This window comes from Papaver somniferum, chromosome 6, assembly GCF_003573695.1.
Source record: "Papaver somniferum cultivar HN1 chromosome 6, ASM357369v1, whole genome shotgun sequence".
Taxonomy (NCBI): domain Eukaryota; kingdom Viridiplantae; phylum Streptophyta; class Magnoliopsida; order Ranunculales; family Papaveraceae; genus Papaver; species Papaver somniferum.
Window position 1 is genome coordinate 1,177,384 of NC_039363.1, and position 24,862 is coordinate 1,202,245.

General features: G+C 41.8%; 1 protein-coding gene across 1 annotated transcript; it reads left to right on the forward strand.

The window, feature by feature from the left end:
• Nucleotides 1–89: 89 nt before the first annotated feature.
• LOC113286539 (L-type lectin-domain containing receptor kinase IX.1-like) lies at nucleotides 90–15,516 on the forward strand. The gene is made up of 2 exons (XM_026535129.1): nucleotides 90–1,082; nucleotides 14,509–15,516. Exons 1-2 carry the CDS (start codon nucleotides 90–92, stop codon nucleotides 15,514–15,516), a joined length of 2,001 nt encoding a protein of 666 aa, XP_026390914.1.
• Nucleotides 15,517–24,862: the final 9,346 nt, after the last annotated feature.

Below are 24,862 nucleotides of genomic sequence, written 5' to 3' on the forward strand. Positions count from 1 at the left end.
TAGTACGGGTACGTGTTGTTCCGATCACTATCGCAAAACATATATACTTACAAAATCTGCAGTTTAAAGATTAGTACACAAACAAATCCATGGAATCATCAACGAATTTTCATCATCTTTCTTCAATATTCTTCTTCTTAATCATCACAATTTTATTCATTTTTCCTAGTACTACAAATTCAATCTCATTTAGCTTCCCAAATTTCCCAATATATGATCTTCGAATAAGTCTAGAAAATGATTCAACCCGAGGCGATAATAATGTCATTGAACTCACTCCAAACTTAGACAAAGCTGTCCGTGGGAGTGTTGGCCGTGCTACCTATTCAGAACCAATAAAACTTTGGAATGCAACCACTGGAAGGGTCATAGACTTTGTTACGCACTTCTCCTTCATGGTAACAAGGACAAATTTAAGCAATTATGGAGACGGTATCAGTTTTTTCTTAGCACCTTCTGGGTCTAAAGTTCCTCCAAGATCTTCAGGTGGTTATCTTGCCTTGTTCGATCGCATGAATGCTGAAAAAAAGTTGCCGACTAATCAAATTGTTGCAGTTGAGTTTGACACTTTTCAGAACCCATGGGATCCAAGTACTGATCATGTGGGAATCAATGTTAACTCGATAATATCCGATGCATATGTTGCATTAGAAAACAATAGTATAAAAAGTGGAAGAACAGCTAATGCATGGGTAAGTTATAATTCTAGTAAAAAAAATTTAAGTGTTTATCTTACTTCTGATGATAATCCTGTTTTCAATGGGAATTCCATTTTGTATCATATTATTGATCTAAGCAAAGTTCTACCTGAGAGGATTACTGTTGGGTTTTCCGCGTCTACTGGCTGGTCTGCAGAAATCCATAGACTCATATCCTGGCAATTCGACTCTAGTAATTTAGAAATCGGTGAAGGAAAAGCAGAATTGAGTAAAAGAAAAGAAAGTAGAATTGGATTGGTGGTGGGTCTTGTGGTTGGTTTAGGTGTTTTGGGTTGTGGGATTGGTTTTGCTTTGTTTATGATCTGTTGGAAGAAGAGGCGCAGCTCAAGCAAGAATAATGACTACGAGGTACCAAATTCTGACATGGATTGTGGACACACGAACTACGTGGGGGTCCGAATGCTCACAATCAATCATTAACATCTAAAGAGATTATGATGATGATACCCTGATGTTGATTCATTGGCTCAAAACCTTCGGGTTTATCATGGCCTCCTCCAACATCCCCGTGCGTGGTGATCATGCATGGGATACAAGTATTTAAGGAAAACAAAACATATAAGCAAACACGTGCGGAGCTAAATGAATGTAAAGTGCTGAAATGTAAATAAGACCAAGGTTTACGTGGTTCAGCACTAAGGCCTACATCCACGGGGTTTGTTGTTCTACTATATTATTCCCGGTTACACGAATAGTTGAATGACTTTGGGTTTACATGTTTCTCTCCACTAAGGGATTAACTTACCCTTACTATTCTCTCTCTCTCTCTCCCCTTCCCTTCCTGATGTTTTTCGATCCCCTTTCCCTCTTTGTGGAGATTGGGTATTTATAAGGTTGGAACGTGGGACCCATCTCTGAAGACCGTTGGAACCTTATCTTCTCGTGTCCTTGCGTCCATCACGCGGAGGTCTGCGTTTCCCCCTCGATCCCGCAGAGGCATCTTCGCTCGTTCCACAGGTTGGTCGACACGTACACTGCTCAGAGTGTTTAATGCGGGTAGTTGAGGGGTCTGCTCGTGTCAGACAAGTGTCTTCTGCCCCTGTCAGTCCGTGTCAGCTAACTTTCTCTCCACCGTTGATCTTAACCCCTCTTCTGGGGATGAGATAAAGCAACTCCTCGGGGTTTATTTGGTGCTTCGTGACGCATCATGTTTTGATGTTTTGGCTTGCATGCTTTCCACGTACCTTTCTGTATACACGTGTCCGATAGTGAGATATATGTGTACACAATTTGCCCCTTTTCTTCGGGCTTAAATGGCTAATGGGTGCCTTGAAGAAAAACTATCGTCGCATATTCTTCTCACTCCTAATAACTTCTCCTAGATACTTGGGCACGTCTTTTATTCGTGCATTAACTGCTTATGTAACGGGCACGTTTTCCTATTTCTCCCTTAATTTCCTCTTTTCTTTCGGGTATTTTAAGGATAGAGAGAAAATTTAATTTCATTCTTCCTAAACACTCTCTCAGTTCATTCTTCCTTTAAATTTCCTGCCTGCCTTCATTGAACCCGTGACCTTAAATTCTTTGTCAGTCTTCATTGCACCTGTGATCTTAAATTCTGTCAGTCTTCATTGCACCTGTGATCTTAACTTCTCTCTATCTTAGCATTAACCACGCCCGCTTCCCCTGTTTGTTTCTTCTACTTGTTGTTTTTGCCGGTGAGTTTTTCTTTTCTTTATTTCACTGTTTTATGCCGTGTTGATTTGTGAATTTTCTGCTACTGTTGTTCCTTGTTTGTGATGAAGAACTTTTTCTGATGCTTGCATACCAGTTTGCCCCTGTTCTTCATCTTAAATTAAGGAAGCCATTACTTCGAGGGTGAAATATTGAGCATGTATCCTAATTTTAGGGTTGCTATGTTATCGTGGTTGTATTTCTATGGATGTGTTTTTTGATTTTTGGTTATTGTGTGTAACTTGTTCTTGATTTTATTCTTTCCGCAGCCATGTCTGACCGTCCGCGGCCTACTTATCAGACTCCTGATTCTAGGTTGTCGAGATCTCCTCCGCGTCGAGAGTCTCAAGATGATGTTCGTCAGAGTCGAATTTCTTCAGGAGCGAAAGCCTCGTCCTCTCGGGAAGAGATTCCTCCGATAATTCCGTCTGGTTCACGAAGAGTCTTTGATCACTCAATGGTGCGTCCTCGTGAAGATACTAGGAGTATGCAGGCTCCGCCCCGCGCTGTTGCTTTTGACGTTCCTCCTTTACCTTCGTTAGTGCCCGAGCATCATCTACGGTCTTCTCCAACTTTTAAAGGGAAGAATACAAAGGGCGTAGCTCCTAGGGTTGAATCTTCAAAGAATCCCCCCGTGAAGAGAAAAGCGTCTGAAGCGTTTGTTAGTTCGTCCGGCCCCGCCGAGGAGGATGAGGCTGCTCCCTTGATACGCAGTGTCTCTGTTAGCAGGAAAAAAGTAACCTTCAAGCATATCGATCTTGAAATATTCAAGGAAAAGCATGAGCTTCAAGCCTTCGGGGTTCGTTTCTATGCCCCCGAGGATGATATTACGTATGAGCTTATCTCCAAGTACGAATTCGATGAATTTCATTTGCTAACGACGGTTGGGGCCTTCGAGGCTGGTCTGATGCTGCCTTTGTACAAATAGGGTGATTCCTTCTACTACGACGTGCTCGCTAGTCGTGAGGGTTTTTCCACCAATACTCATAGCCGTTCCGTATCCCAACTATAGGGGAATTATCTTCGCGCCCTGAAGGAATGCTATCTGCGGAGTAAGGTGGAGACGTTGATGACTTGCTACATCCCCAATCCCTTGGAGAAGGAATGGTATACTCCTGAGAATTTCAATAACTCCTTCGGTGATTATGTCAATAGTAGGAATCGCAAGCCGTGGAGTGTCAGCCTTCGGAATCTCCCTGCTCCTCGAGGCGAGATTCGTCTGTTAAATGAGGTCAGCGATGCCAAGCTGAAGTATGTTCCTGGCACGGAGGCGTCCAGTCGTCGGAAACTCTTCCCCGCGCGAGAAAGGATCAAGCGCGATCATGACTACGAGTGGCACGCCACTGTTATTGAGATAGTTGGTCCGTGGGCTTACGGTTGGATTCCTGGTCCCCGCGGATGGCGGCCTACCGAGAATAGTAAGCCGCGCGAATCTCCTCCTGTTCGCTATGGAGATTTCTGCCCCTGGCGTCTGAACTTTGCGGGCATGAATTTTCCTTATGCCCTGGATGTCGTAGAGGGAGACGAGGAGGATGTTTCCGGTGCTATACCCCCACCGAAGAATATCTCAGCTGCTCAGGTACGCAGATTCTAGCTGCGCTTCGTTTTTATAACTTCCATCAGACGGGAAGAATAATTCCTTTTGTGGTGTCGGTTTCAGGTATTGAAGAAGAAAAAGATTAGGCCGAAGCAGTCTTCTACTACGGTGATGGGCGAGGTTGAGGCCCAAGAAGAAGTTACTAGTCCAGTGAACGAAGAGTTTGCTGAGGACGAGATTACAGATGGGGAGGAACGTACTGGTACCTCCCCTATCAATGTCGAAGAAGAGGTCTTCGCTGGTCACGCTGGTGATGGAGGAAGGAACAAAGATGTGGTGGCGGATGATGTTGTCATCGGGGATGATTCCGTCCCTGCTGGTGATGTCGCGGATACCCTTCCCACTTCTCAAGAATTTTCTTTCGATCGGATGTATTCCACGGGGGAGTTCTTTGACGAAGCCCTCGATTTTCCCGAGGACTTCTCTTTACTTTCCCCTAATGATGATTGGGATGTTCTTGGTGGTGATGGTAATGGGGATGCTACTGTAGAAGATGTTGGTGCGGAGGAGCCTGCTGTGCATGTAGGCGCGGAGGAGCATGCCAACATTCATGCTGAGGGGGTCGAGTCAGAGAAAGGAAAATCTGTTGTTGACGCGCCCGCCGATAGTCTTCCCCAGTCGCCGATGTCTGAGGGTGAAGACGCCATCATGAGTTGGTTTAAGGAGAAGAATCTTCTGTTTGTCTCTCATCCCGCTCCTGTTGTTGTTGGGGAAAAGGAATCAACCGCTTATACCCGTCGCATGATGGAGATGTCTTCGAAGGCGCAGGTGTCTGAAGCCTGGGGAAAAAGGTTTACTGTTCCCGAAGCTACCCTCGTACCGGAGCCTCCTACTTCCGTTGCCGATATGATGGCTATTGCCGACGGGTATCAATATGGCTTTCCGCAGCAGTGTGTGCTGGAGGTAAATTTTTGTACATGCTTGTACGTGAGAATCGGATGCTTCAGTTGAATAATGTTTTGTCATCTTGATGTGTAGATGATGAGGAGCGAGCATTGCAACCACGTGCTGTATCAGTTCTTTAAAGCGAAATCTCTGAAGCTCGAGGCGAAGCTTCGTCACCGGGAAAAGGAATTATCTGCGTCTGAGGTGGAAATAGAAGAGCTGAAGAAAAGCCTTAAGGAGAAAGAAAAGCTGGGTGAAGCAGAGGCTGATCTTCGTTCAGAACTTATTGCAGTGCGCGCTGAGTTAGAGCAAACTCGTAGCCAAGTTTCCACTTTCACAGGTTTGGTTCTTTTCCCTCGCCGTATGTCGTCAATCTTTTATCTCTTAGTTGTTCTGTCTGAGTCTTCCCACCCTATGTCCAGTGGGTGGTATCCCCGAGCTGATATGGCTTCGAAACGAAAGAGCTCGGCAAAAATCTCGTATCAGAGATTTGGTTGAGAAGATTAAGAGTGAAGCTAAGAAATGGGATGCTCGGGCTGAGGTATGGCGCGCGCGGCATGTTCAGATGGTCGACATGCAAAATCTGTACAACCATGATCGTGCTTTATTTAATGGCACACTGCTGTGGACCAGTGATAATCTGCGGGAAGCCCGTGAGCGTACTTCCTTGTTGGAATCTAGGATTCAGCTATTGGAAGAAGAATTACAGACGGCGCGATCCATTCCTCTTTCAGGGGTCCAAGATAATATGCTCGGTCTTGCCAGGGAACGAGATGATGCTCGTGCTGAAGTCTACGCTCTCAGCAATGCTCTTTCCTCGTCTCGTGCCGATGTAGCTCGTCTTGCTGAGTCTGAGAGGAATCTTGAAGTGTGCATGTACAGACTCAGCAAAGGGGTCTCAGAGATAAATAAAGAGGTCGACCACCTTCGTCATATGGACTCGATGAAGCAGGTAGAATTAGATGCCTGTCAATTTACTCTCACCAACCTTCAACTAGACTATAAGAAATTATCCGCGGAATATGATCATCTTGATGAAGCGCGAGATGCGGTTGTTAATGAGTATGAAGAGGCTTCGGCTTGTGTCGAAGGTATAATCCCAATTCATCGAGTGTGATCTTGTTTTTTTTCTACGCTAACTCCGTGGTGTTGTTTTTTTCAGAGCTCGAGGGACGCCTTCGCGTCACAAATGAAAAACTTGAAAAGGCTCAATCTTCCTTAGCACAGCAGGAGGAACAAACCAATCACTTCAAGAATTTAGCAGCCACCCGCGAGGAGGCCGTTGGTGCTGCTTCCAGAGAAGTGAATCGGCTATCTTCGTTATTATCCCAAGCCCAACAGCGGACAACAGTTATTAAACATAAGGCTCGTTGTCAATTGGCTGAGGAGACGAACAAGATGCTGGAGAGGATAGAACTTGGCCTAAGGAATGAACATGGTCTCGTGAAGAACTATCCTCGTCGTCCCGTTCCTGCTGCATTGCCCAGCTCCTCGGGCCCCTCTTCTGGTGGGAGCGTCCCATCAAGTCTTCGGAATAATCCTGACGACGGGAGCGCCACCTAGGTAGAGATCGCAGCGTTCTGTATGGTCCGCGGCATAATTATACTTTTTGTAACTATGTAACAAGGATGTTTTTTGCTGATGATCCTGTAAAAGGAATGTTTTTTGATTGTGTATCCTTGACTTTGGCCGTTCACTTCTTGTAATCACCCTTTATGAAATGAATCCTCTTCTTGATATACCTACAATGTTGTTTTAAGTGTTTGTATTTTAAGTTTGTGAAAAATCAAAACAAAAGTTGCTTAAGTGTTTTTGAGTGCGATACTGAAGGAAGGTACCTTCGTGATCGTCTTGAGACCTGTCACCCCGCTGGCAAATACTGGGTCAGAGGATTCCCAGACGGTGGGGGCCGGGGCAACGTTCTAGGATATAGGGTGTAAAATATGTACGCACCCATTCCGTCGACCCGTTGCCTTAAGATTGGTTGGGTATCTCTTTATGCTGGGTGCCTTCCCCCTGGTCCTACACTTATGGACACTGATGGGGGAGCCCTGAGAGATTGTAGATTAACTACTTTCCCCAATATTGTAGGTAGATTCCACTGACTTGATAATTTGAAAGCTTGTTTAATTGATAAGTTGAGGTCTGCAATTCCTCTTCCAGAGATAGAAACATGTGGGGCGGTTAGGCTCCTTTCTTCTTATGGTACACTCCCAACAGATTCAAATCTGCGTTGCTTCTATGGGAAGTATGGTTTGAGCCATTTAGCATTCCAAGGATGCCGGAGGACCTCACCTTTTAGATTACGAAGGTAGTAGGAACCATTACCCGCAATGTCGTGGATCATAAACGGTCCTCCCCATGTAGGTGCTAACTTTCCCCATTTCTTTTCTTGCTGATATCGTGGGATTGTTCTCAACACATACTGTCCCTCTACAAAATTTCGTAGCTTTACCTTTTTGTTGTACTCCCTTGCTAGTCTTCGTTGATAATTTTCCATCTTTTGCAATGCTACTTCCCTTCTTCCTTCTAAGTCGTCCAACCTTTCTAACATCATATCTGTTGTGAGGTTTTTCTCCCAGGCTTCGGTCTTCGTGGTTGGCATGAGGATTTCCGTAGGTATGACTGCTTCAGCTCCATAAGTAAGAAGAAACGGGGATTCCCCGGTAGCGGATCTTCGTGTTGTCCTGTATGCCCATAAGACATTGTGCAGTTGTTCGCACCATCTTCCCTTATGCTCGTCTAATTGTTTTTTGAGTATAAGGGCGAGGGTCTTGTTGGTAGCTTCCGCTTGTCCGTTGCTTTGAGGGTATAAGGGGGTGGACTTGTTCTTTCTTATTTTGAAGGTGTCGAAGAGCATGTCTATATTTTTTCCCTGTAATTGCTTGCCGTTATCAGATACAATTTCAGCAGGTATACCAAATCTGCAAATGATGTTCTGGAATATGAAAGTGAACACATCCGCGTCTCTGATCCTGGCCAAGGCCTTAGCCTCCACCCATTTACTGAAGTAGTCCGTGGCTACTATCAAAAATCGTCTCTTCCTTGATCCTTCTATGAAAGGCCCGACGATGTCTACTCCCCATTTTGCAAATGGTCACGGGCTATCGACAGAGTTTAACATTGTTGCCGGCGCGTGGATTTTTTTCGCGAAGCGCTGACATTCTTCGCATCTTGTATCATGGTCGGCCAGTAATATCCTTGCGTTTTTGCCTTGTCAGCTAGTGATCTCATGCCGCTATGATTCCCTGCGTCACCATAATGGATATCATTTAGAATTCGATGCCCTTCTTTCCGGGACAAGCAGCGTAGTAATGGTCCGAGGAAGGATTTTATATACAGGACCCCCTCCCGAAGATCGTATCTTCCCACTTTGGAGAGCATCTTTCTAGCTTGTTTCCGATCCGCAGGTAAGCTTCCTTTGTCGAGGAAGGCATGTATTGTCACCCTCCAGTCATCTTCGTTGCTGAAATCTTCGTCTTGATTTGCTTTTGACAAGATGTCTTCTTCATCAAAGTCGTTATGGATGTCTTATCCTACCTGGTCTTCGATATATTCTTCCATCGTATCTTGATTGGTAGAGAAGGAGAATTGAGATGCAATCGAAGGCTCGTATACCCTTGCTATTTTAATACCTTCGGCATTTTTATCCCTCAGCATGGATGATATGTATGCTAGGGAATCCGCGTGCCTGAGGTCCCTTCTGCATAAGTGCCGGAACTTAATGTTCGGGATTTGTGATGCCAATGTTTGGACCAATTCCATGTAAGCTGAAAGGGTGTTATCGTACACATTATATTCGAGCCCAATTTGCCGTATGACCAGCTGCGAATCACTTGTCAGCCTTACATCGGTTACCCCCATCTCTATTATTATACGTAGGGCATGTACGACAGCTTCGTATTCAACAATGTTATTGGTATGCTCTTTGAATTCCAATCTAAGTGCCTGTATGATCCTTTCTCCAGTTGGGGTGATAATGACAATACCTATTCCTGCTCCTTCCTTATTTTTAGATCCGTCGACAAAGACTTCCCATTGTCTATGACTCGCAGGTTCGAGGATATCCATTGGATCCTTGATTGCTTCCTCGGCTTCTGGTATTCCCTTAATCTCTTCGTCGTTGTCTAGAAGGAGGTCTGCTAAGAAATCTGCCAGAACTTGGGACTTCTGAGAATGTTGAATTTCATGAATGATGTTGAATTGGTCCAGATGGGTGTTCCATTTGGCTATTCGGCCCACTTTTCCCGTGCTTTTGAGGACTGCTTCCAACGGTGCTTTGCATGGTACCCTGACGAAGTGAGTTAGGAAGTAGGTTCTCAGTTTTTGGGTAGCCCATACCAGTGCGAGGATGAGTTGTTCAATCTTAGTATAATTTCTTTCCGCGGAATTGAGTGTCTTGCTGACGTAATAGATAGGTTGTTCTATCTTTGTATTGGTTTTGACTAATACCGCGCTGACTGCGTCCTCCGTTGCTGCTATGTATAGTGCCAAAACTTCATCAGGGTCTGGCTTCTGCAGGATAGGGATTGAAGCTAGATGTTCTTTGATCCTTTGGAATGCTTCTCGCATTCGGCGGTCCATTCGAACCTGCTCCCTTTTTTAAGAATATTGAAGAAATGTTTGCATTTGTCCGAAGACCGTGCAATAAATCTTCCCAACGCTGCTATGGACCCATTGAACTTCTGCACTTCCTTCAGATTCTTTGGTGACGGCATCTCTACTATGGCTTGAATCTTAGCTGGGTCTACCTCGATGCCCCTTTTCGTCACCAGATAACCGAGGAACTTCCCCGAGGTGACACCGAAAGTACATTTCTCCGGATTTACTTTCATGTGATGCTGTCTCATTGCATTGAAGATATTCCTCAGGTCCTGGTGGTGATTTTTACGCAGCTTGCTTTTGACGAGCATGTCGTCCACGTAGACTTCTAGGGTTCCTCCAATCCATGGTTTGAAGATAGCATCGACCATCCTTTGGTATGTTGCCCCTGCGTTTCGGAGCCCGAAAGGCATTCTGGTATAGCAATAAAGGCCATGTAGTGTATAGAATGCTGTGTGTGGCTGATCTTCTTCTGCCAGGGCTACTTGGTTGTAACCAGAGTATCCGTCCATAAACGACAGCTCCTCGTATCCTTCAACTGCTTCAACCAGTTGATCTATGCTTGGCAGGGGATAGCTGTCCTTTGGACATGCCTTGTTGAGATTAGTAAAGTCGATGCATATTCTAACCCCTCCATTTTTCTTAGGAACAATGACCATGTTGGATATCCAGGTAGGGTACTTGACTTCCTTGATAAATCCTGCATCTAGTAGCTTCCGAAGTTCTGTTTCTACCGCCTCATGATATTCTGGAGCCACTTTTCGTATTTTCTGCCTGAACGGGGGCGTGCCCTGTTTGATGCGTAGTTCATGTTGGATTACTTTTGGGTCAATCCCCGGCATATCTCCTAACTTCCAGGCGAACACATCCGCATATTCCTTAAGTAATTTGGTTAAGGAATGTTCTCTCCCTTCGCCCATGATGGTCCCAATTTTGACCATCTTCGGGTCTTCTTCCGTTCCTATGTTGATTTCCTTTGTGGGTTCCACTGGTGTGAACATATGCTTTGGGTTTCCGAGGACTGGGGCGCTCTTTAATTGCTATTTAGCGTGTTTCTGCTCTTTGTTGATTGTTGAGGTACTTGTTTCCGAGACTTGGACATTACCCTCTTTCGTCAAGCCTTTTCCTGTAGTTTCCTTAAGGAATAGGTCTACGGCTTTCTCTTTCGTGGTTTCTTGATTTCTTACTATTCGGATTTTTCGCTGTTCTTCTTGCTCATTGTTGATAGGATCCTGAGTGGCCTGGCATTCTCGCGTAGCGATTCGATCTCCCTTGATCTCCATTATTCCCTCAGGTGTTGGAAATCTGAGGTACTGGTGGTATGTTGCCGCAACTCCTTTGAGCTTGTGTACCCATTGTCGTCCAATAATGGCATTGTAGGGGGAAGGGGTATCCACCACACTGAATCGGGTATCCAGTTTCATGGGCCCTGCGTTAACCTGTAACACAATGTCTCCCAAGGGCTTCGTGGCCGCTCCATTGAATCCGTAGATGGTGTGATAAAAGGTCATCAACTGTTCATCATGGAGCTTCATCCGCTTGAATGCATCATAGAATAGGACATTCACAGAGCTTCCCCCGTCTATGAGGATCTTTTTGAGGTTACATCCAGCTATTGGTAATGTTAGGACCAAGGGATCGTTATGGTCTTCCATATCTTCTTCGATATCCTCGGCATCGAAGATGACAGGAAATTCCATCCATTTTTCATGTTCGTCCACCGTTATCCCATCGACCTTATATAACTCGCAGCGATCTTCGAATTGCTTCCGTAACCTTTTTCCAATCTGTGCTGTGAGTGATGGTCCTGTGGCTTCGGAACACGAGATGGTGTTGATTGTTCGGTTTTCTTCCGGAAGTTGGACTGGTTTGGTTCGTTTGGATCTGTCCTCGGTAACCTACTTCCGTATGTAATGTTTGAGCTCTCCCGCATCAATTAATTTTTGGATCATTATTTTAAGGTTCTTGCATTTTTCGGTCTGGTGTCCGTTGAAACAGTGATACTCACAGTAATCTTTAGACTTCTCGGATCTCGGGGGCTGCTTTCCCTTAGACCATGGCCATTCTAAGTTTTCCCTCCCTTTGATCTCTCGTAGGATGCGAGCATAGCTAGCGTTGAGTTTCGTGTAAACTTGATCTTCGAATTTACGGTCGCCTGTTCTTCGTTCATCCCTCCGTTCCTTTCTATCTTCGTGAGGTCTCTCATCTGAGCAACCCCTTTTGGCCCCATTGGTTTGTTCTGCTGAATTGGTGCGGTGAGACCTCTGCGGATATGCCCTCGGGTTTTCCCGTTGAATTTCTTCAAGTCGAGCGTGCTTCTCAATAATTATTCGGAGATCGCCTTCTGTCTTGGGCACGCTCCCGTGAATTTCAACAAATAGGGGACTCATTCGGTCTAAGCCCCATTTATAGCAATTGATGCTTACCACTGGGACCACGCTTCCTATGGCTTGGCAGATCCTATGCCATCTGTTTGTGTATTCCCTCGTGGTTTCCTTGTAGCCAATTGCTAGTGAAAAGATCTTATCCATCCCGGTGTTTACAGTCTTGTTGTACATGTATGTTCTTAAGAATTTCTCTGCGAGTTGGTCGTATGAGTGTATGGAGTTTGGTGGCAGATTATCAAACCATGATAACGCCGATCCCTTCAAGATTGACGGGAAGTATGTACAGAGTACGGCGTCGTTCTGTCCCCATCTAGCTAAGACACGGTTGTAGTACCGAACATGTGCAGCAGGGTCGCTGGACCCATCATAGCATTCGAACGTCGGGACAGGGCATTTCAGGGGAATAGGGGTGTTGGCCAAGCGATGTGTTAGGGGCGTGGAGTTAGCTTCTCTCATGACCTCTTCTAACCTTCCCCCACCTTGTTTATTTTTCAATTGTCTGATCTCTGCCATCATCTCATCTCGTAGTTCCTCCATTGCGCGTTGGTGCTCTAAATTCTTCAGCTCATTTCCGTCTGACTCTCCATCGTCATAATCCGGATCGGATACGCTATGTCTCCTTGTCGCGTCTTCATTAGTCGCTAGGACGACTCTACAGTCTTGGTTTGGCTCTGGTGCTTTGGAGCTAGCTTCATCAAGTTGTTGGCTGGTCTTCGTGCTTAGAGCAATCCGCTCCTTTAAATCTTGATTTTCTCTGGCCAACAGAGTTACAGCTTCTGCGTAAACCTGTTGGTTCCTCCTCATTTCCTCGAGCTCAGCCATTAGTTGGTGTGATTGGTTGGACCCCTGATTGGGAGTCCCCGCGCGTGCCGCTACAGCCGTGGCGCCGCCCTCCTCCATGGTCTGTACTAAAGGTGGCAGGGGTTCAGCTTCTGTTGCTGGTGTTTCCAAATTGGAGTGAGTGCCCCTCTGTGGTGCCAGAGCCGCCGGTATGGTTTGATTCTGGTTATTTGTTAGCGGCATTCCAAAGGTTAGCAGATGCGCGGGTTGGAATGTTCTGGATTCATCCACCCTTTCCCTTGGTTGGTTAAGTTGACTCATGGCGAAGGTATTGCTAGCCTCCGCAGCCTTCGGGACTACCGCAGCTTCCCCGTATTTTATCGTTGCTGCTCTGAGAGCCGCCACTGCAACAGAATTAGCGTTCATGGGTGAAGTGATTTCTGCGGTATCCTGCCTTCGATTGGTCATTTTAGTTTTATCTCCTTTCTGCTTGCTTCGGGTGATGATCGGGGATGTCCTGGGTGTTTCTTTTGACAAAGCTTTGGATTTTCCTGCTTCCTGCGTCTTCTCCATCACGTGCCCTTTTGTTGATAACGAAATCTCGCGTAAACTTGCCTTCTTTACTCACAACACGTTCTCTCTGTATAAATTATTTCAAACAAAAACGGGAATATCCGCGTGAAGCGGGTTAGTTGGCGAAATATAATTTTTCAAGAGGGAATTAATACCCGCAGGCTATAAAATACGGGTTAAAGTTTTATTAAAGGCGATCCTTAGTATAAAAAACTACGAAAATTGTAAATCCGACGGATTAGGACAATAACCCCTGCTTAGAACAATAACTCTTATCGAAGGCAAAAGGTGGGTTTTTGAACATAATACAGTTGACGAATGATCTATACGGTCCGAGCTGATAAAATCGGAGCAATCATATGCCAAATTAGAATGAAATCACAGGACAAGATAAATCTTTTACCGGGACGAAGTCCCTGTTTCTAGCGCCAAATTGTGGACACACGAACTACGTGGGGGTCCGAATGCTCACAATCAATCATTAACATCTAAAGAGATTATGAAGATGATACCCTGATGTTGATTCATTGGCTCAAAACCTTCGGGTTTATCATGGCCTCCTCCAACATCCCCGTGCGTGGTGATCATGCATGGGATACAAGTATTTAAGGAAAACAAAACATATAAGCAAACACGTGCGGAGCTAAATGAATGTAAAGTGCTGAAATGTAAATAAGACCAAGGTTTACGTGGTTCAGCACTAAGGCCTACATCCACGGGGTTTGTTGTTCTACTATATTATTCCCGGTTACACGAATAGTTGAATGACTTTGGGTTTACATGTTTCTCTCCACTAAGGGATTAACTTACCCTTACTATTCTCTCTCTCTCTCTCCCCTTCCCTTCCTGATGTTTTTCGATCCCCTTTCCTCTTTGTGGAGATTGGGTATTTATAAGGTTGGAACGTGGGACCCATCTCTGAAGACCGTTGGAACCTTATCTTCTCGTGTCCTTGCGTCCATCACGCGGAGGTCTGCGTTTCCCCCTCGATCCCGCAGAGGCATCTTCGCTCGTTCCACAGGTTGGTCGACACGTACACTGCTCAGAGTGTTTAATGCGGGTAGTTGAGGGGTCTGCTCGTGTCAGACAAGTGTCTTCTGCCCCTGTCAGTCCGTGTCAGCTAACTTTCTCTCCACCGTTGATCTTAGCCCCTCTTCTGGGGATGAGATAAAGCAACTCCTCGGGGTTTATTTGGTGCTTCGTGACGCATCATGTTTTGATATTTTGGCTTGCATGCTTTCCACGTACCTTTATGTATACACGTGTCCGATAGTGAGATATATGTGTACACATGGATGATGAATTTGAGAGAGCAACCGGGCCGAAGAGGTTCTCGTATAGCGAACTGGTTAATGCAACAAATAACTTCGAAGAGAAAGGGAAACTTGGAGAAGGAGGGTTTGGGGGTGTTTATAAAGGATTCTTAAGCGATATGAACTTGAATATTGCCGTTAAGAGGGTCTCCAGAGACTCAAAACAAGGAAAAAAGGAATACCAGTCAGAAGTGAAGATCATTAGTCAGTTACGGCATAGAAATTTGGTTCAACTCATAGGTTGGTGCCATGAAAGCAATGAATTGCTTCTAGTTTATGAGTTCATGCCAAACCGGAGCCTCGATAACCATCTGTTTCGTGGGGAAAATGTTCTCACTTGGGAGGTCAGGTACAAAATAGCTATTGATTTAGCTTCTGCTTTGCTTTACTTGCATGAAGAATGGGAACAATGTGTAGTACACAGAGATATTAAATCAAGTAATATAATGTTGGATTCAAATTTTAATGCTAAACTCGGGGATTTTGGTTTAGCAAGGCTTGTTGATCATGATCTAGGTTCTCAGACCACTGCGGTAGCTGGAACCAAGGGTTACTTGGCACCAGAATGTGTTACTACGCGTAAATCAAGTAAGGAATCTGATGTTTATAGTTTTGGAATTGTGGCACTTGAGATTGCTTGTGGGAGGAAGCCGGTCGAAGTATCTGGGGGACTCTTATTAGTAGAGTGGGTTTGGGAACTCTATGGAAGTGGTCGGATTATTGAAGCATCCGATGAGAGGCTAAACAAAAATTTCGACGAACAACAAATCAAAAGGTTGATGATTTTAGGACTATGGTGTGCACATCCTGATTATAGATCAAGACCTTCAGCTACTCAAGTGATTAACGTTCTTAAATTTGAAGCTCCATTGCCTAAACTTCCACTTGAATTACCAAGTATTCTTACAGTATCTCTTCCAACATCACCATCTCGGTCTGATATTCTGTCCCTGGCTAGTCTCACAGATACACTCACAGGCCGATAGTTAGCATCAGTGTTATTTCCTTTGTTTTTGATTGCATTTGTGTGCTCATATTATGTCCCATTTTGTGATTATAAAACGTAAAAGACTTTGGTTAGTTCTTCATAATCTATATACATCACAATCCAAAACTCGATTACTAAATATGTTTGGGGTGTTAGAATTAGTCAAGACTTGCTAGGAAAATCCTAATTGTCATCATCAATTTGACTCGACTAGAAGCAATTGCCGGCCGATGCTCAAAAGTCATTGTGATTCTATCAAGTCCCAAACGGATAAAACAAAAGCATGATAGAAGACATTCAATGGTGCATCTACAATCACATCCTTTTTGTAAAAGATATGCCCGGAAAAACTTTCACACGATTTATGTTTGTCTATGTTTATTCTCCAAGATGTTTGAACTCCATTGCTCATGGGCTTTGTCATTTGTGGTGCAATTTTGCAAACTTCGTGCGAAAAGAGTTTTTGATCTCTCTTTATCTAATCTAACATAACATCCATCTCTTTCGTAGCAACAGTTACTGCTTCAACTAAGGCATGTGATGAAACCCCTTTTTTCTTTTTCTCATATTGATTCTAACTCTTCATAATAGACCCCATAAAAGAAGGCTTCAATAAGAAAGAAGAATTAAACACTTAACAAGCGAAGTCAGATGAAAGACAAAGGACTTGCATGGAAGATTGTATTTTTGTTCGTCTCCTTTCTTTCGAATCTAATTCTTAACTCTTTTTATGTCGAAAATGTGATTTCCAAACTAGGATTTTGTTGTATAAAAGACTCGTCTACGTTGATCATTTATATCAATATCTCGATCACCTCACTCCTCTCGTTCACTTTCTCATTATATATATATTCTCTTTCATTCTCTTTGCATCAGCGATCATATATGACGACGTTCTGGTTTAATGATCCTAGCTTGTTCATGAACATTTCAATGGTGAGATCATTACATGGAGGCTTTACAACCAAACTGCTGTCCCTCCTCTTAGACCATCTGATTTCATTCTCGAAACTAGGGTTACTAATCCTCTACCATTCGTGGGTAACCTCTTTACTTGGAAGAGTAACGATTTTGTAGCTTTCGTAGCTTAATTAAATAGTCATGACATATTTGTTAACTGTCAAGGTCTGGTGATTACACGACGTTCCCTCGAGAAAGAGCTAGTCGTAACGTACCAAACATGCAGCGGATAGTAAGATTCAAGTCACACGAGGTACTTAACATGGGTCTCTATGGTCTACCTGTTATGACGGTTCCATTCCGAGAGGTTCTGTATTTAAATGGAGGTGGTGGACCTGCTCTTGTTGAAAACACTCCCAAGGAAAATGAATTAGCTGCAACGTTGGCTGCCACTATCAAAGAACGAGATCAAGAGAAGGCAGAGAAACAAATTCTGGCGGAACGAGTTTATGTCGGTGGAGAAGAGAATATGAGAATATTACTGATGATTATCTTCTTACCTTTCTTGTACATGAGTGTAGACTGTCGTATCTTCTGGTTGATTATTCTTGCCTAGTTTACACTGTAGGAGTAAAATATCGCACACTTAGCTATCATGCGAAATGACCTTCTCATAAGGGAGCAAACATTATGGCACACAACATATCCACGATGACGAACCTGATGACGTTATGAAGTCACGATAAAGGTGTGAAGAGTCGTGCGAGGTTGGAGAGCACGTGCGATGAGTATCAATATACCCGTAAGTTAATGACTCACACTAAATCCGAAAAATAGGAGCTTCATTAGCTGTCATCCATTATGTAAAACTCTTATATATAGAACCAACCACCATTGTATGGGGGAGAGATCTTTTTGGCATTGGGAGAGGGTATTTATGAGAGAGAGAGAGCTATTTTCTTCCCAAGTTAGGGTTTTGTTTCATTACTTTGTATTATTTGTGAAGTTAAATAAAATCTTTTAATTGTTCTTCATCATGATTTCATAGATTATTGTATAGATTGTTAAAGGGGTGTAGTTGTGGGATTTCCTGCAACTACATTTTGGCGCTAGGAAACAGCTCAGATGAGTAATTTGGATCATCCCTGCCTGTTGAAATCTTTCGATTGTTTCTTAAAACATTCATCTAATTTTGTTCCGTATCAAAGTATTTATTGCTATTTTCGATAATTTATTTCAAACGATTTTTTACTCATTTCAAATGTAGATCTATTAGATAAGGATGATAAAGAATATTAGAGTAAAACAAGGAAGCAAGTGTTTACAGTGTAACATGATAACAAAATCGATTATGAGTGTTGCAGATTTTCATAAAGGAATCACATGACAGATACATCAGCGTGACTACGAAGGAAGGAGGATCTTGACAGTTGAAAAGATTTCGACCCGTAAGGAATGGCAAAAAAAAAACAGATCACTTTCACAGCAGATGAGATACCAGAAGAAAACTTCGGGAGAACAGATCCGCTAGTTATCACAGTACCCGCGAAAAGAAGCGGAAACAGAAAGAGTACAACGGTGTTGGATGAATGGGCGGTAAAAAAAACATTGATAGATACAGGGAGTTCAGTTGATGTTTTTTTCTATCGCACATTTAGGAATATGGGATATACCGACGTAGACTTAATGCCATCTACGTACAACATTCATGGTTTTAGCAAAGCTACTACAAATCCAAAAGGTGAGATAGTTATAAATCTGTCATTGGGAGAGATATAAGTGAAGGTAACACTATGCGTGGTGGATGTGGAGTCTCCATAGAACATGGTCTTAGGAATACCATGGGTACATGACATAAAAGGTGCGACAACAACCCTGCATCAACGCGTGCGCTTCCCAATGCCGAGCGGAACAGGTAAAATCTGGGGTGATACAGAAAGTGCGAAGTTCTACAATTAGATGGACATACGGAACTATGAAGGGAAAGCGAGAAAGAGAAAAGATAAATGGAGAAAAACAAAGCAATCGAAAAAACAAGAGGAAATCAGATATACATGATATGGGCGAAAGAAGGGAAAGGAATCCCAAGCGAAATCCCAGACGAGGATGGCGCAAAAATAAAAGAAATCAAAGAACCAACCCCATTAGCTGAGCCAAAGGCGAACTTCACTACAGCTTAACCAACTAAAGACATAAATGCAGGTACTGAAGAAGAGCCGAATATGCTAAAGATAAAAACTAAGATGGGAGCAGAAGAGGAAGAACAGACGATCAACCTATTGAGAGAATACAAGGACATCTTTGCATCTGATATGGACGGGATGTCAGGTATAGATTCTAATGTTGCATGTCACAGGTTAGATATCAAAGGAAGCGTACGGCCATTCAAACAAATAATAAGGAAGATAACAACAACATATCATCCTCAAATAGAAGCTGAGTTGCGAAAGATGATAGATGCGGAATAATCCGACCAGCCAAATATCCAGAGAAGCGGATATAGTCTCAGCAGAAGAAATAATGGTCTAGGTCACCGGCGCGATATTCTAAAGAGTGGATAGGTTTGGATAGGTTGATGTAACAATATCCTTTGAAGAGACATTGACAACGTCATCAAAAGAATTAACAGGTATTATGGGTGCGGTTGTGATCGCTGGCAGAGGAGGAGAAAACGACTTTGGAAAAGCATTAACTGCCCCACCAGGGGAGGATTGTTTTGCGGGGTTGAGCACCTTTGTAAACTCATGCAAATCCATAGTGGTATCAATCGCAGGAGGACGAAGGATTCACTTAGAATTTTTCTTCCCACCTTCAATCTCGCTCGTGTCAGCCTTTAAAGAACAAATCAGATAATAAACAGAAGCAACAATATTGTTTGAAAAGAATAAAGTGTTTCCTACTACCTTTTTCTGTGAAGACTTCCTCTTGAGAGATCCACTATCCTTGGGTCTCCAAAAAGGTTTAGGATTCAGAATGGTGAAACAAAGAGCATTAGGAGGAGAAGTCTTGCTGGAGTAACATCAGTATGAGAATTATGAGGATAATAACAGTTACATAAATAAAAATAATGAAAAACAGCAGCAGAACAATAATGGAGGTATAAAATCAATCAATTAAAGAGAAAGAAATCAAAAGTGCAAGAACAACAATGAAAACAAACCTTAAATGAGAATCCAAGGAAGATCAACACTAGCAGAAGTTGCAGGAAGGATGAAGATGAAGATTCAGAGAATTAAATAGAAAAAAGGAGCTCTAATAGAAAAGTAAAGTAAAAGAAAAATTGAATTTCTCTCTCCAGCAAAGGTTAATAAAAAAGAAGACGACCAGTCGAAATAGGTATGTGTTGGTCAACAGAAGAAAATGCAAATGTGTAAACGGTTACACTGAAATTCCGGAAGTTTGTCGGTAAAAAAGAATACTAAAAGACAAGAAGGTGCGGGAAATCTCTTGCTTAAATTTCTCTCGTCGCTCTTTCCTTCACAAAGATCGCTAAGAGAAGGGAAAAAATGTGGGAGTAAAATATCTCACACTTAGCTATCATGCGAAATGACCTTCTCATAAGGGAGCGAACCCTATCACACGCAACATATCCACGATGACGAACCTGATGACTTCACGAAGTCACGATAAAGGTGTGAAGAGTCGTGCGAGGTTGGAGAGCACGTGCGATGAGTATCAATTTACTCGTGCGTTAATGACGCATGCTAGATCCGAAAATATGGGCTTTATTAGCTGTCATCCACTATGTAAAACTCCTATATATATAGAATAAACCACTATTGTATGGGAGAGAGATCTTTTTGGTAGTTGAGAGAGGGTATTTAGGAGAGAGAGAGTTATTTTCTTCCCAAGTTAGGATTTTGTTTCATTACTTTGTTTTATGTCTTAAATTAAATAAAATATTTGAAGTGTTATTCATCATGATTTCATAGATTGTTCTATAGATTAATAAAGGGGTGTAGTTGTGGGATTTTCTGCAACTACATACACTCTTATATATGGCAAAAACTATTACCTAGATGTCCTTTATATGTCTGTCATTGTCTCTGTTGTATGTACTGTAATTGAAATACAGATATCGCGAGTTCCCTTCTTCGAGTCTGTCCTAAATCCGACGAGCTAGTTTTAGTTCGTACAGTTATTAAGTCATGGGGAAATAAGAGCATGTTTAAGTATTTTTTACAATTATACTCTTATGGATAATAACCGGTAAAACTTAAAAATGACCTAACTCTTAAATTATACTACGGTTTTTCGTAAATTTTATACCGTTGAAAAACATTTTAAAACACCCACATAACGAATTTTGAGTTTCGTGCGAATGCGAACGCGTAAAGCATATCCAAGATGATAAGCTTGATGATGTCACCAGGCCCTACTAAAAGTAAGAAAATACATGTGGCTGTAAATACCATGTGCTAAAAAACATCAATATAGAAGTGTGTTAGTGACGCGCGTCAGATCCGAAATAGGGACTTTATTAGCTGTACTCCACTATGTAAATCCCTATATAAGGGACCCACCATTGTAAAGAGATGGATCTTTTTGGTAAGCTGAGATAAGATATTTCTAAGAAAGAAAGTTATTTTTTCTTCAAGTTAGGGTTTCAACGCATCTTTTTTGTATTTGCGTTAAGTTTTAATAAAGATTTTAAGTATTTCTTCATGGTTTCTTAGACAACTTTATAGATTCTTAGTAGGGTGTAGTTGTGGGATTTCCTGCAACTACATTTTGGCCTTAGAAATCATCTTGGATGATAATAGTTGTTAGTGAATTTCTTCAAAAAATAAGCTTCATAAATTTCTTTGTTCTCCATCGTATTATCGTTAATCTTTGAGAGTTTTAGAAACTCAGATCTACCAAAAGAAGGCAAAAATTTACATGTAAGTGATAATATTCAGAAGGAACGCGGTCACCACCGTATAAAAAAAAGTAATCCACGATAGATACATACAAGTAGGAGAAGGTAATAGCATACAACCAAATCAAAGAGGCGATCGAAATGTCAGATAAGAAGAATATGATAGCGAAGACGACGCAGAGCAGGCGAGAATGATACTCCATGAAATGGAGATGTTGTGTAACCAACGTGAACGTGAAGAATAAGAGGAAAGAAATATTTCCTCACAGGTGCATGCAAGGAATTGAAAAAGAAAGACGGAGACGAAGAAGAGAACACGCAGAAGAGCAAGAGATTCAATAATCAATAAGCCAGAATAGGCATGAAAATAGGTTAATACAAACAAGATTGTAAAAACCTATAAAACAAGATCCAATAGTGAATGAGACAATTCTAATAGAACTAGCAGAGGTAAGAGCAATGATGAAAATAAGAAGAGATGGTGGAAGAGGCAATCAAATGAGGCAATTGAAGAAGCAGGAAAAACACCGTTTGTAAGACAAATACAACTAGAAATAGTTCCATCCAAGTGTACCTTACCTGTATTTACTAATATTTTTGATAGAAGTACATGTGCAGTGCAATATATAAGAGCATACAACAGATCTCTATTACAGTGGGAGGAAAAAGATGCCGTACTATGTAAGTATTTTCCTGCTAGCTTGACAGGATAAGCATTACAATGGTTCGAAGAATTCCGTTAGGAATCATAAGATTATTCCCTCAGTTGAAAAGCATCTTCCTAAGACAATACATCAGCAACAACATGCTTCGACCAGGAATATAAAAGTTGTTCATCTTAAGGAAGAGGACCAATGAAAGTTTTCGCAACTTAACTACGCGCTGGAGAACCATGTGTAGAGAAATGGAAGGAAGATTAGATGAGAGAAATTTCATACTTTCTTTCATTAACGCGCTATTTCCAACATATTTATTAAACACGCAGATATTCAGGATAAAATATACAATAATAATGACAGAATTGCGCGAGTACCAAGAAGAGTACATCGCTCTTGAGGAAAAGAAGATATACATGGAATCATACCCAGTCACAGTTGCAAACACCAAGGAAGGGAATGCAATATTATTACCAAGAATAACAAATGTTGTTGGAAGCAACTCTTAAGGAACCCAAGGAAAGGCTATGGAAGAGGATAAGTAAAAGAAGGTAGCGATGAGCAATAGAGATCAAGAAATGTATGAAAGAGAATATCGTGAAATAAAATATAAACAATTTCGCAGGTAATAACAAGGTTTCCAGGTTTGACAACCAAGCAGAAGGGTATGGAGGCTAAAAGAGATACTATCACCAAGGACCAGGAGGAAACAACAGAGTATATGAAGACATAAAAATGCCGCATCTGAATACCGCAATAGAGAAAATATTGGAAGCATTAATTCTAATGGAAGAAGTACCCTCAGCACCAAATCTAGGACAAGAGCCACCATCAGGAAGAAGAAGCGGAGAATTTTGTACATATCATCGATTCCCACAACACCAATAATTTTCAAAATGTTCAAAGGATCATACTGAAGATGATCGATCAATGGAAATTAAACCATTTCTTAGTCGCACCACAACAAAACCTACCACCGCCATCACCACCGGAGGAAAATTACAAGTTACATAGGCAGGGAGTACAAAGTATCTAGTACATGTGGGGGAGAACGCTAAGAATGTCTACTGCAATTCAATAATTCATTCATTCAAAATCATTAAGGATTTTCATGATAACATCCTATGTCGAGTGTATGCCAGAGATGATGACGGGTAAGAAATATTTAACTTGATAAAGGTGTCAAAGTTCAAGGATTTGCAAAAGAAACCAATTACATTCAGTGCGGAATAAGTACCAATAAGAGGAGAACTACATGATAGCCCATTGGTGGTTAAGTTGAAAATCATACCAAGAGTGAGAATGTAGGAAGAAGATGATGCGAACACTGACGCATGGCCAATAAAAATAATACTGATAGATTATGGAAGTTCAATAGAAATTTGGTTTTATCATGCGTACAAAACCATGGGCGGAAAAGATGAAGATCTTATTCCATCGACTTACAAAATCTATGGTTTCAATGGTTCAACAAACAAGCCAAAACTAGAAGTCACTATGCAAATACCACTCAAACAATAACAACAGAAATAACTTTTTGTGTTGTTGACGTTGAATCCCCATACAATGCCTTGATATGGAGACCACGTTAACATAATATTCTGGGGGCGGCCTCTACATATCTTTAATTCCCGCACCAAGCATATTGAAGAGGATTATTATGATCTGTGATCAAGTTGGCTCTGGCTTTCTGAAAGTTTTGTATATTCATAATCTCAATCAGATATCAAATTTGTTCACCAAAGGATTATATAAGTCCCAGTTTAGCTTATTGAAGGACAAATTGATGCATGTTGTATGTGCATCTGTTTGAGGGGGGATGTTAGACTTAGTCAAGTATCCGTACATTGTACAGACTCATTCTATGCAGACAATCCTAACCATATGATTTAAGAGTTGGTAATAGTTGTTACCTGAAATAACAGTAACTGTATAATTATAATTGTGTCGGTTCACCTATTTCCTGTTGAGTCATTGAGTCTATATAAGACTTTTTTCTATATATCTTTTCTTAACAATATTTATTCTCAGTAAGGTATCAACGTTTTGTTGTGAATTTCTATCACTAAATCTTAAATTAAAAAACCAACACACAAACAAATCCATGGAATCGATAACAAACTTTTGATATCGGACATATCTTCACAAGTTTTATATATTCCAAGATGTCGCTAGTATCTCGGATATTTGTTAGTTTTGGTATTTTAATTATAATGCCCGCGTTACATCCCAGAGCTGTCACTATCGGTGTAATATAGGCCCAACAAAAAAAATGATATAAAAAAAACCCAAATCCAAAAGCTGTCTGAAATACCCTAGTTTTTTGCATACCAGAACAAGTATTTCCTCGATTCCATCGTTCTTTTTTTTCTATTTATTTCCTTTGCTTCTCAGAAATTTGAAACATATCTACGAAATCTAAGATTATCCTGATAAACAATCGATTGGAAGCCTAAGATTAGACAATCAATTGATTCTCCTGAAACCTAAAGTTAGAAGTCAAAATTGAAACAAATTATGACCTAAAATCAAAAGAATAGAAAAAAAATAAGACAAGCTGGTAAAAATGGTGAACAAAAATGCTCAACAGGTGAAGAAGAAAGATGAACTGCTATGAAAAGCGATCAACAATACTCCAAAAAGTAAATTGAATCTTTTGCTTCATGATCTTTTTAAATTATTAAGCGTTTGAACTAACATGAATCGTCGTTTCATATGTTTGGTTTCATTGTCGTTTTATATGTTCTTCATAAACCAATCGCTAATGATGAAACAATTTAATTCCACCAGAACTAGTTCGGTGTTGTTGGTTGATTCTAGTCATTTTGCTGAAACCGTTTTTGATTTCATTAATTTTTCCTTGTCGAACTTGGTTTCACCTGAACTGTTGGTGTGTTGATTAATTCTGTTAGTTTTGGTGAAACCAT

Excerpts from the sequence above, each read along its gene's own strand:
- LOC113286539 (XM_026535129.1), top strand. The coding sequence starts at position 90 with ATGGAATCATCAACGAATTTTCATCATCTTTCTTCAATATTCTTCTTC. Across the intron at positions 1,083-14,508 it reads ACGAGGTACCAAATTCTGAC|ATGGATGATGAATTTGAGAG; the intron begins ATGGATTGTGGA and ends ATATGTGTACAC.